This window comes from Topomyia yanbarensis, chromosome 1 (genome assembly GCF_030247195.1).
Source record: "Topomyia yanbarensis strain Yona2022 chromosome 1, ASM3024719v1, whole genome shotgun sequence".
Taxonomy (NCBI): Eukaryota; Metazoa; Arthropoda; class Insecta; order Diptera; family Culicidae; genus Topomyia; species Topomyia yanbarensis.
The window spans coordinates 56,001,053-56,013,389 of record NC_080670.1 but is presented as its reverse complement, the minus strand read 5'-3'; the positions used below and the strand labels follow the sequence as shown (position 1 = coordinate 56,013,389).

The 12,337-nt window shown below is 37.1% G+C and overlaps 1 protein-coding gene across 10 annotated transcripts in view; it reads left to right on the top strand.

Moving 5' to 3' along the window:
- LOC131677661 (alpha-1,6-mannosyl-glycoprotein 2-beta-N-acetylglucosaminyltransferase) overlaps positions 1 to 11,864 on the top strand; it is a 216,088-nt gene extending 204,224 nt beyond the window's left edge. For all 10 annotated transcript variants that reach the window (XM_058957575.1, XM_058957572.1, XM_058957573.1 and 7 more), the window contains 2 exons: positions 7,922 to 8,136; positions 8,385 to 11,864. In XM_058957575.1, the coding sequence (XP_058813558.1) occupies positions 7,922 to 8,136; positions 8,385 to 8,607 (438 nt within the window). In that variant the 3' untranslated portion in view covers positions 8,608 to 11,864. The remainder of the gene's footprint in view (positions 1 to 7,921; positions 8,137 to 8,384) is intronic.
- Positions 11,865 to 12,337: the final 473 nt, after the last annotated feature.

Genomic DNA, 12,337 nt, shown 5'->3' with positions numbered 1-12,337 from the left:
TATAAACTGCGGTGAGTTGTGCGGTTTTCCTTTATAGATTCCAGTGATTTTGCATCAATATTTAGCGTTAAACTTTAAAATATCAATACGCTGAACACTTTCCTTCAGATTACTGATAAAACACGTGCTAATTATACGTGACAGTTCATTCAATTGAAAAAGACAGCCCAGTATAAAAATGATAAAAACGTAATCACGTTCACAAGACGCGTTGTCCTGTAACGTAATGTAATCACCTAACAAAGCAATCGGTAAAGTCCTCGTGGATATCTTGAGAAACTGGCAATGGAGAAGAGGAGATAAAACTGAAGATTTTTCTGTCCACGTGGTACATGAACATTGCAATTGCATATGGGCCAATTCTGGTTGAGCTTCGCTCAAAACCTATTGCGCCTAAATACAGGCAGAAGTCAACCTCTATGGTGATATTCAATTAAGTTGCAACTTCGAATTCAGTTTCGAAATAGTTTTGATTTGTAAAACAATCATCAGATAACCGAAAAATTTACTGACTCGAGGTTGTTGCTACGGTCGTTGGCCATATTATTATACTTAAGGGGTTACAAAAATAGGCATACTTCAGATTTTTTTTTCTTGTCTCGATAAAGAAATGAATCGAGGTCTTGTAAAATGGGATTTATAACACGAACAATAAAGCACAAAAGTAATTTTTTCAAGTAATTTTATCACAAGGTGGCGGCTGTGCAGGCGCATTTTAATGGGTCCTCGGCCGGAAATATATCCAGGCCAAAAGCGTGCGGTTGACCGGGTTGGTCCAGGCCAAGGGCGCCAATCCTAGGGAGGCGCTCAAGCAAAAAAAAAAATTCCAAAAAAAAGTTCGATCGTGGAGTGAGCTAAATTAATTATCATCGAGTAGACAGAAGACGGACATGGAGTAATGCAATATTAATTCCCAGAAGGAAAAAATTGGATTAAACCAATTCGCGCCTTAAGGCACAAAACCCTGCTTAAATTCAGGTTAATTTTTGTGTTACGAATTCATCTCATCAGTAACTTGCACAAACTTGGGGCCAAGATATTTGTATTTAAACTAGTACCCAAATTAGCACTAATTAGACACAATGATCCAAATAGTACCACGATACATGTGAATGCATAAAGCAACTGGTTTGTCGAAAATGATATCCCGGGAAGCAAAACCAGAAGCTCTGACGTAGTTGGTAAATGGATTGCCAAATACAAAGCTCACCTGGATTCGATCTCCAAAATGTTTCTACAGAGATTTTTTTAACACGAAAAAAGAGACAAAATACCCTAATGTTCAAACTTCTGTAATCGAGATTTAAAAAATGCAACTCAATACTAAGTCTACCCAGTCCCGCGCTAAGTTGAATCTCTGGTTGAAATGTTGAGCTATTTAAGATACTTGGTGTTCCTTGAAGCGCTAGAAACTCCTCGTTTAATCTAGAACTACCGATATCGCAGGCCGTTTTCTTTGCCCTTGTATCATGGCTTTCTCAAGTTGTTGTGCTTGATGACTCCCCAAGTGAAAAATTTTAGCCTTTTCAAGAAATCTTATCAACTTATAGTTTTTGGGGACAGTAACAAGGGGATGTCAGAGTCGCACTCTTCCTGAGCTAAGAGATCATAATATTTTGTCGTCATGAATGGTGTAGCTCCCTTCAGTTTTTTGTGAAAGAATGCATTAGCATTTAGTATACTTGACTGTTTTTAATCAGTAATCGAAAATCTATTTAAAAATGTATTGTGAATAAACAGTATTTTGAAGATAAAACACCAGTACAAAAGAATTTTCGTGACATTAGCCGCATACTGCTGTTCAACAACATTTAAACTAGTCGGTCATCACGCCATCGATCTCTACTTTATAGGCGGGTATGTAGACACGGCAGCCCTTTATAAAATACTTGTCAGTAATATCACTGCTTTCTTAAGATAGGATATCAGAACTCTGACCTTATTTGGACGCACTTTCGTGATATCCATCGCGACTAAATATGTCTGTGTCAGCTCTTTAGGATAGGTTTTTTTTAGGCTAGTTAATTTATGCATGGTCCTATAGGCCGACGCCAAGTGAAGTAATGAAGAGACAGCAATTACGGGAGATTCCAGAAAATGAAAGACTAGTCCGGCGAAAGTACAGCTAAATTATGGTCATCTATCTTTTCTAGATATACGGCTCGATGCTACCGTAACTAAATGGCAAAACCGAAAGCAAATGGCAAAAAGAATGTGTACAAACTTTTAACAGCAGCTGATCATAAACATATTTTTATACTCGCTTCTGCAAAAAGAATGTCGTGATGGCATTTTGTAATATTATGTACCATAAATAACAATCCACCAACCAAGTCGCCCATAACAGTTGTCTCCTTAGTATATGAAGTCTACTGAATATATATGCTCCGTCCGTTGCTTTCAAACACCTAGTGGCAACTGATTTCATAGTCAAACGGTCTTTTGGAAATCGGATTCTCGGTGTTTTTTTAAGTTTACTAGCATCGAAAATATTTATATTTTTGTGAAGAAATAAATATTCAAAAGCTTTCAAGCAACGCCTATAAAATTTCATACATTCAACATTCTCTGAAAATGTTGTTTTAAGAATACGTAGAGTTGAGACGAAAATTTATGACAACACTTTCGGATAGTAGAAAGAAAATTATAAAAATGGCGTTTTCCATTTTCCTGTAGTAGGTTTGGTCGATTTTATGAGCATTTGTTTTTTGTTATATCATTAAAGATAAGAATATTTAAGGACAAGATCACATCATTTTAAAACCGTCAACTTTGGAGCTTTAGTATTCGAAAAAAAACTACATTGGTTCTATATCCTCCTAGAAGTAATAATGGAGAATTTACTTTTCAAGCAAATTTAGTTTAAGACTTAATGTCTTCAGTAAAGTTTTTAAGAGTGCTATTACAAATAACTTTGTTGAAGACGTGAATGCGTTTAGGGTACCGTAATATTTGTGTAAGCAAACCTTTGAAATAATTTATTCTGATATTACGGCATACGACAAATCTGGGAATATGGTTTTTATATGGTATCTTCCGGACCATGGTGATGGTGTTTTAATGGGTTGTAGCCCTTTTAAATGAAATGACAATTATGTTTTGTTTTTTTTTCTCCGCGAACATTTGAATAAGGTGTCACGAAAATTTAATTCTAAACGATGTCCCCATAAAATGGAGCAAATAAAAGTACTCAATACAATGAGAACAATTTTTGTTTATTCATTGATGATTTAATGAACTTAAATAAACCAATGAATATAAAAATTTGTTCTTCATGCTGATATGATTACCGCCAACTGGTATGTAACTGATTTTCGATTCCTCTCACGAATTGTCAATTCTCAATCCTCATCATTAAACAGTCATCATTCCAATCAGACAAGACCATGCGTATTCCCCACGTACGCCAAATGTCCAGTGGATTAGTTCCCTAGTTTTTTTATTTTTTATTTTTATAGGGGAAACTTTGCCACTGCAACCACTATTCAGGTTATCTTTTGTGGCTGCCCCTGTTGGCTCTACATGTTACAAATTACCCGAATCCAATGTAGTTGGTAACAAGTTGTTTGTTTGTCCACATGTGTCATCCCAACCGGGTAGTACATGATTAATGTAGCTAAGGATCCGTTCGGGACAGTTATGCCATATCTTGTGAGGCGTCATAAGATGCCTTCCGAAGTATCGCTCCCTTCGAAGAAATAGTACTGCACAATGGCAGAGAATATGTTCCGAGCTCTGGGGCTCGTAGTTACAGAATCAACTATTGTCATCTTGCCTTTTGCCATTTTTTTCAGATGGTACTTAGCAGGACAATGTCCCGTAAATAAATCTGTGATTATACGTAAATCTTTTCGTTTCAGATCCATTAGTTTTTTGGCTCTCGTTGTATCTAGGTATATGAATTTCTTGGCTTGTCGAGCGCCTTCTACGTTACGCCAGTCGTTTAATAGTTGGTCCCTTGCCCAAGCCAAAAGTTCTAGTTTAATTTCACAGGTAGATATACCTAGAAATGGTTCTGATCCAACGAACATGTTTGGTGAACCACGCCTGGCTAATTCATCGGCCACTTCATTACCATCGATTCCTTGGTGGCCAGGTACCCAGAATATCATTACTTTATTCCGAGTTTCCAGTTGTTGTAAAGATGTGATGCACTCGCAAACCAGCTAGGACTCACATTTCGACGACTTTAATGCCAACAGTGCTAGGTGTTTCGCTTCTTCTGCGACCTTCGTAGTTGATTGTAGTTCCACTAAGAGTTTACGGAACCAACTTCAGTTTTTTTCCTATTGGAAAACGGTTTTTGCTGGGTTCACGTTGAGTTCCTCTTTGAAACACCATGTCGTGATGAAGTTCAGGGCTAATTGAATCCGATCGCATAGTACAGATTCATGTTTTCTCCTCACAATTAGGATAATGTCATCTGCATATCCTACAGTCTCGAAACCCATTTCAGTTCCCTAGTTGATCAAGTAAACACTAAATAAACAACAAAATCAGCTCGATACGATCAGAAGTGTAGTTGCATAACTAAGGTGGTTCATTTTCTCAAAAAATCACTGTTGATAAATCTCCCAATAAAAATAGGTAATAAAGGACGCGGACGAAAATAACTATAATAGAGGCGGGTTGAATTCTCCAATAAATCGTCTGCTTAGTCAACCGATCTGCATGTACATTCTCCCTGAAAAATGCTTCATCCGTCGGCTTCAAACACCTAGCGTCAACTGATTTCACAAAATCTTCCGAGAAAATGCTCCGTCCGTCTTTAATCACCGCAGAGGCGACGCGTGGTTCCACTGTCAACCCGTTCAATATTTTACAAAGGTCCTGGAAACGTCACAATCATCTCTAATTGGGGGTTTTTAGATCAGCTAATTATTTCTCGTTTATATTTTCTGACGGTACTCAGGTGGGCTCGCAAAATTATCGATTTCATCCAATGTCTAACGAATAGGACCAATGAAAGATGTTCGGGTTTTTCTGTACGTGAGAGCTGAGCAAAACAAATTTGTTGTCAAAAACCCACCGATAATTGTCAAACAAACGTCTGGTAGAATGCTTAAAAGACCAAAAAGTACACTAAGAAAATATATTCGTAAATCTGCTACGAATATATTTCGTTCAGAAAACTTTCGCAAAATATATGAATTTTTCGTACATATGATGAATCATTCGTATTTCTACGGAAACGATTTTATTTTCATCACAAGTTTTTTGTAAAAACCACGAAAGAACTTTCGTTATCTTATTACATTTCATTATTCAAACGAATTGTTTGATAAAATACACGAATGCCTTTATAATATTTACGAGCATCTTTCGTAATAAGAACGATTTTTTCCGAAGGATCTCCACAATAAATATGCGCCAAAAAATCATATCGCTGAACGAATTTATTGGTAAAACTGCTAAAAACATATTGGATGCTTCCAATTCGTGAACTAATAAAAAGCACGGTGACTTGATGAACGAAATTTTTCGTAATTTTAAATATTTAGTGTAAATTGTACGAAATTCAAAGAAGAAAACGAAACTACGATGAATTTTGTGATGACATATCATAGTATGATATGAATTATCTTGGAATGTAGAATCTTTTGTACCACACACGAAGAAATAATCGTCAAATTTTGTATAAGAAAAATTGAAATATTTGTCAACCGGTTAAAAGTCATCCCTCGATTCTTTCAAATGGGGTAGAAATTTGAATGTTCTTCACGCAATTCATTGAATCCAGAAAAAAAATTGCTCGTGAAATATTGTAAGCACGAGATATTTAACATAAACCCGTTCATTTTTACAATAGAACACAAGATCATTCGAATAATTCCTGGTTTGAGTTTATGTCCATTTTACACTCTCAGAAGATAAGTTTTCAACATATAAATGCAAAGAGCACACAGTTCTTCGAAGCAAAAGTAGACGGTTCGTTATTATCGTTGAACCAACGCAATCCTTACCCAAAACCAATATACCCCAAGTGCAGCGACATTTCTTCAGGCTACCCAAGAAAGCGTTCACGTTCAATCGACTGTTTTGAACGTACGACAACACGCACTCAAAAATTATAAATTGCTCTCGTTTGCACACAACACACTCATATGGACATCGCACCAATGCGCCCTGGTTCAATATTTGATTTGAACCGGTGCAAAAGGAAAATCAGTATAAAAAGCCGTCGCGGTCGCCCATGTCATTCACGCTGCTGTTACAGCCGTTGCTCATGTAGCTGCTGAAAGCATGCGGTGAGAGTACGAGATGCGTGCATGTTTGAGGTTGAACCGGTCATGAGTAGACAGAGTTTTTTTGAAATGTACTCACTTGGTATGCTAAGTTGGTTTATCGTTTGGATCAAATTGTCGAACGTCAAGGTTTGGAGATTATTAATTTCATTTAAATTAATTTGTGTGCTGCTGCTGTTAATGTTCGGGTCGTCAGATTTTGCTTACCTGTTCAATGAACAGGTTGAACGTACCGACGCGTCGCCTCTGAATCACCGTAATGATGATATTACAGAAAAATCTACAGTAAACTTATATTCAAAATTTCTGTCCTGTTGGTACTCCATACTGAGGGCTTTGATCTAAATAATTGGGGAAAGACTACGCAACGACCCTAAATACATATTATTGAATTAACAATATGTAAGCTTCGATATTGTTCAAAGTAAGTTCTTTAAAATTTCTTGATGAAATCTACGTATTTTCTTCTTCTTTTGATTTGTGACAATAATAAAATTTTTAGAGTGGAAAAAGAACGTGATATATCGCTAACTACATGTACAATAAATCTGCTTGTATTGTTTGTTCAACTAAAACTGTGAAATGTTAGTCAAAACGACGGACTAGTTCTAGTTTAGGGTTTGTATATTCAATTATACTCAGTCTTATTGTGCATTACTAAGGATTGCTTATTTGAACAAACGTAATTTGTCTAACGAAACCAAAATCAAACGGGAGTCGATCTACATTCGTTCGAAAAATTCATAAGTCGTAATGCAGTATAATGAATTTAAGGGATTTTTTTATCTCGAGAACTCAACGTACGGGTTAGGTATTTTTTACATAGAATGTGTATGCAAAGTTTGAAAGAAATCGGTTAAGTACTTTTTGAATGACAGGTAGCACTGCAAATCATGTTTTTCCAGAGACTTCTACAAAAAGCTTCGTCACAAAAAATTACAGCATGTTATTGAAATGTTACACTATAATGTACAAAAGTTTTGATCAATTCACTTCACACAAAGCTCTAAAAAAATTCGCAAAAGCAGTGTTTTTTTTACACTGAAACCCTTATATACCCCCCCCCCCTCCACCCCTTCTAAACTAAAACATAAAGAGTTTGCGGGAATGCTTTCGAAGGAGTCTTAATGAAAGCGATAAAGAGTTAGTTTTGAAACGATTGGTCTATTCGTATGTTAAATATTTGTATACAACCTTATAATAGGAGACCATTCATAAATTACGTAACGCGAAAATTGCCCAAAATTGACTCCCCCCTCCTCTAAAGTAACAAATTGTCACAAATTTTTCTTCCCCCCCCCCCTCCTCCATTACGTAACAAATTCTTCGAAAAAAAAAATTAAGCATGTTACGTAACGATCTAGTTTAACAACATGTTACGTAACGATCTAGTTTACTCCCCCTCCCCCATATGTCACAACATGTCATACCTCCTCCCCCTACCTAAACGCGTTGCGTAATTTATGAATGGTCCCTAGATTAGTTTCTTCAGTAGACTGCTTGATACGTTTGCGTGTGTGATTTGCTAGATTCATATTATCGCCTGCCATAGAATCTGATTTTGTTAGCCTAGTAGTAACCGGTAGATTCGTCTTTAGATGGTTTTCTCCACCCCATCAGCTCAAATATTCATACCTGTTTTTTTATTCTCTTCACAAACGCAACGGATACACCAGGTGGAGGTGACACCTTGGATCAGCAGTAAGCACAACATGGGCATGGCCTTCAACCGGTCCACCTGGCATGAGATTACCCGATGTGCACGTCACTTCTGCGAGTATGACGACTACAACTGGGACTGGTCGTTGCAGCACGTGTCGCAGCAGTGTCTCAAACAGAAGCTACACGTGATGGTCGTCAAAGGCCCCCGGGTCTTCCACATTGGCGAATGGTGAGAGTCATCTGTCATACGGACTGTTCTGAGTAGGAATAAATTCAATGTTCTTGTTTGTCCGAAATCACTTACATCAAATCAAAAAGAAACCTACCAGTCTATTCAGCATTAAGACGGATTGATCTTTCGAAAGAATGTGTTATGCCTTTTATCGATGGAACTACATCCACACGACAAACCAATCCGTCGTAATGCAGAATAATTATGTACATCTTTCTAACGCATCTCATGTTTACCCAAACCAGCGGAGTACACCACAAAAAGAGCAACTGCGAGTCCAACCAGGTCATCTCGAAGGTGCAGCAGGTCCTCCGGGTAGCACATCGATCCCGGCAGCTCTATCCGAAATCGATCTCGCTGATGGTGGCTAGTGTCATCAAGAAGACCAAGCTGCGCAAAGGAAACGGTGGCTGGGGTGATCAGCGGGACCACCAGCTCTGCTTCAATATTACCCTGATCGGGCGGTAATCCGTAAAGATAGGTAACATTCCTACCCCACCTCAGGGGGATTGTACGGTGGAAGCGGGTTTATTTTGTATAGCTCAAGACGACTGAAAACTAGTAAAGACTCGTAGCACCGCCGCCACCGTGATGAAGGAGAAAGAACTAAGAAACACACGTCCTATTTGAAGTAATATATCCAATAGTCTACGTGTGAGACATTTTTGAGAATACACTAGACTAGCAGCAAAGTCAAACAAGTGATTTCGTCGGTAACCGTGTAGTGTGTGTAAAAGAAATAGCTAAAACGCACCATTTTATATGTAAAGGGGATAAAATAGGGATGAAAGGACATACGTGAGATATGTTTCGGTCATTACTGTTATGTCCCCTGCTTCACTACACATCTCTCATTTTGAGGCCAATTTTAAAGAACTGAGTTCGAAATATGGTTTTTTGTTATATAAAAAGTGATCCTAATGAGCTCCCGTAGGAAAACAAGCCAGTTCCAGTTATATTAAATTATGTTCAATGCTGTGCAATTTTCCAGTAAACCTCCAGAGGCACAAATTCGATGCGAGATTATATCTCTACCGATATTCCATCCTCAATATGTAATAAATGAGCGGCAGCTGCCCCAAATCATATGTTGGTTAATGGGCACGACGTCCTAATTTAATAAAATATAAAATGTAGCCACTTTTTTGTTTAAGACCAGTTCCTTCTTGTTCTAAGCTCCATGAGATTTATGCTTCTTTTCAGTAAGAATCTAACAGCCGCCTGTTTAGCTCAAAATTACTATACTAAAGGTACAAGTGTCAGAAGCAACTAGTGGGTTCATTAACCTACTGTCAGTTAGTTCACATTTGATTCGTAATCGAAGTATTTCAAAATCAATTTCAGAAGACATCGGAGCTACGGAAGATTCCAAATTAAAGACGCTGAATCCCTCTGGATAAAGACTCGCCATCTCTATATTATTCTTCTTATTTATATGTGTCATTCCAATCGAGCACGAGACTTGTCAAAAACACTCAATCCGAAGAAATTCGTTTCGAATTCTTCTGGAACGAGGACCATTGACAGGTCTCGTTCTCGATTGGAATGATAATGACAGATAAATGGTAAACAAACGATTGACGTGTCGAGTCTTTATCCAGAAGGATTCAGCGTCGTTATTCCAAACGAAATAAGGCTTAATTACGGATACACACTAGCGCTATCTGTAGTTGTATAGTTGAAAAAGGGTTTTCAATTGGATTCCGCCGAATCTACGTTTTTTTTTCAAATTCAAGTAGGGGAACTGTGCCCAAGACGGTTAAATAGCAAATTCGACTCGTCGATTGATGCAATGCTCGCAAAGTGCACGCAAATCGTGATTTGAGATCATATTCCATCAATATAGTAACTGATACTAAATCTAGCGACAATAGAAAAATAGCTCAAGGGTTTGCCATTTAACGGCATTCTGCTTTGTATTCGCATAAAAAATATGTCCATCTTTTCTTCCGTACTGTATCTGTCACAACCAACAAGATACCAAATTTAAAAAATGTTCCTCAATCATGAACGACTCATTGAAATCTATGTTTTTTCAATAGTCAAGCCAGTACATCGTGTCAACCTAAAAATATTTTCCGAGATAAACAGCTTTAAGGTTTAATCTTTTTTTTCTGATGTCAAAAAAAATATATCCATTAGCGTGCTCTCGATAAAAAAATTGTTTTGCTTCTGATCTGATAATTCGCGTATTAGATAATAGCAGTATCGTTCAGAATCATTTGAAATCTTCTAGAAATCATATTCACTACCATTGAACTGAATTTTTCATTTTGTGAGGAACGCAATTTGTCCATCTTACCCACAGAGTCCGTCTTAGACGCAGTTCCCCTATATTCAAATAACTTTCAGCCGTACAAAAACACTACCTGTCGGAGTGTAACTGAGCTCACGTGTACCATAAAGGCATTCGAATTCGGATTAGGCTAACAAGCAGAATTTAGACACTATGGCGAAATTTAAGCCAGTTCCAGCTACACTTCGGTGGTTTTAATGTACATCCGGAATCAATTCGATTTCAGGAATCTTACGGATGATCGTTTTCGAAATTTGTTGATTTGGAGCGGGTGCGATCCGGTAACCAAAAAAAGAAATGACTGTTTCCAGATGAAGATTCAGGGTGGACCAAAAGGTTTTTATCAAAATGCAACAACCGATTCCCGCAGAACTGGTACCCTTACCCAAATTCTATCAGAATCCACTGTCACTATAATTAAAATTCATTATAGTGACAGTGGACTACCAGCTATTCCCCGGCAGGTAGTGCTAGTGTCCACCAGAATCTTCCGGTTGAAAATTTTCGAAATCATTCTCGAGCGCTCCAGAAGCCGGAAAATGAACTGACTGATAAAGATTCCAATCACTCACATAGTTAGAAGTTCTATTGTATCTGCTTAGTTCGATGTAGTTTAAACATTATTTTATCCCTAGATTTATTTAAACCGTATAGTTAAATGGGAGCAAGGCTGCCGAATATAAAAAGGAACCCACGAAGGTTAAAAGCCGTTCAACGTAATAAAAACCCCACGTTAGTCAGGAAAGAAAAAAATACCACTAGAAAGAAACAATAAAAGTCCACAATAAAACGAAACACGTACGAAGTAAGAAGAAATACGCCACTTGTACCAGTAAGCACGAAGATTTTAGATGATATAATACCAAAAAAACAAAAGTAATAAACGAATACAAACCAAACGAGGAAACAATACCAAACCAAGCAACACAACGGTTGCAGAACGCACACCTCAAGTCAAGCTTCTGCTAATGCTATTTAAACATACGTACACTATTTCAAATTCATCAATTGAAGTCACATTCAGCCAGCATTATTTCGGTTCAATTCACACTTCAAAAATGAAACATCATCTCTAGTCATCACTGATATAATGTTAAAACAACCATATTGTTGCATTTACTTCTGTTTTCGTTGTTATGTTATTTTTTCTATAAAACATCATTGTTTCTGTTGAAATGACATTTTGCGCGATAAAAACTAGTAATAGTTGAAGTGACCTACCAGTCCTAAAAGAATCCCAGGGTCACGATAGAATTTGGCGAATGGACCCATTTAAAGTCACCTAAATAAAAATAAAAGATCGCGATCCTAATCGTGTAGTAAAAGAAAACGTAACTGAGGCAAAAATACTGAAAGGAATTTTAGTGTGTCGGATAACTGAATGTAAATACATTTTGAAAAATAAGATTAAAATGATGTATAAGACAAATAGGTGTATTACTTCACGTTCGTATACATTGAAAAAACAATCCGAATGCAATCCTATCCGGTGTCTATACCGACTGAGTACGATTATTAAGGTTGAACAGAGAAAGGGCAAAAAGCGAAAACGAAAAAAGCAGTTTTTCCGCACCGTGTATTAGATCTTTATAAAAATTAATCAGCATTACTGTAACAACATTCTACATAAGCTGATTGATTTTTATGAAGATCTAACACACTGTGTGAAAAAAAACTGCTTTTTTCGTTTTCGATTTTTGCCCATTCTCTGTCCAACCTTAAATGTAGAGTGAAGGTTTGTCTTTCAAATTTCTTCTCGTAGCTCGCAGTTTAGTTATTTTTAATACAAATATAGATAGTAGGATGAAGTAGAACCGACTTTGAATGACTCGTAATACAATCGTTAATCCAAATAACCCAGGGGTACTATAATGTGAGCTAAATGAAGTAATACATTAAATT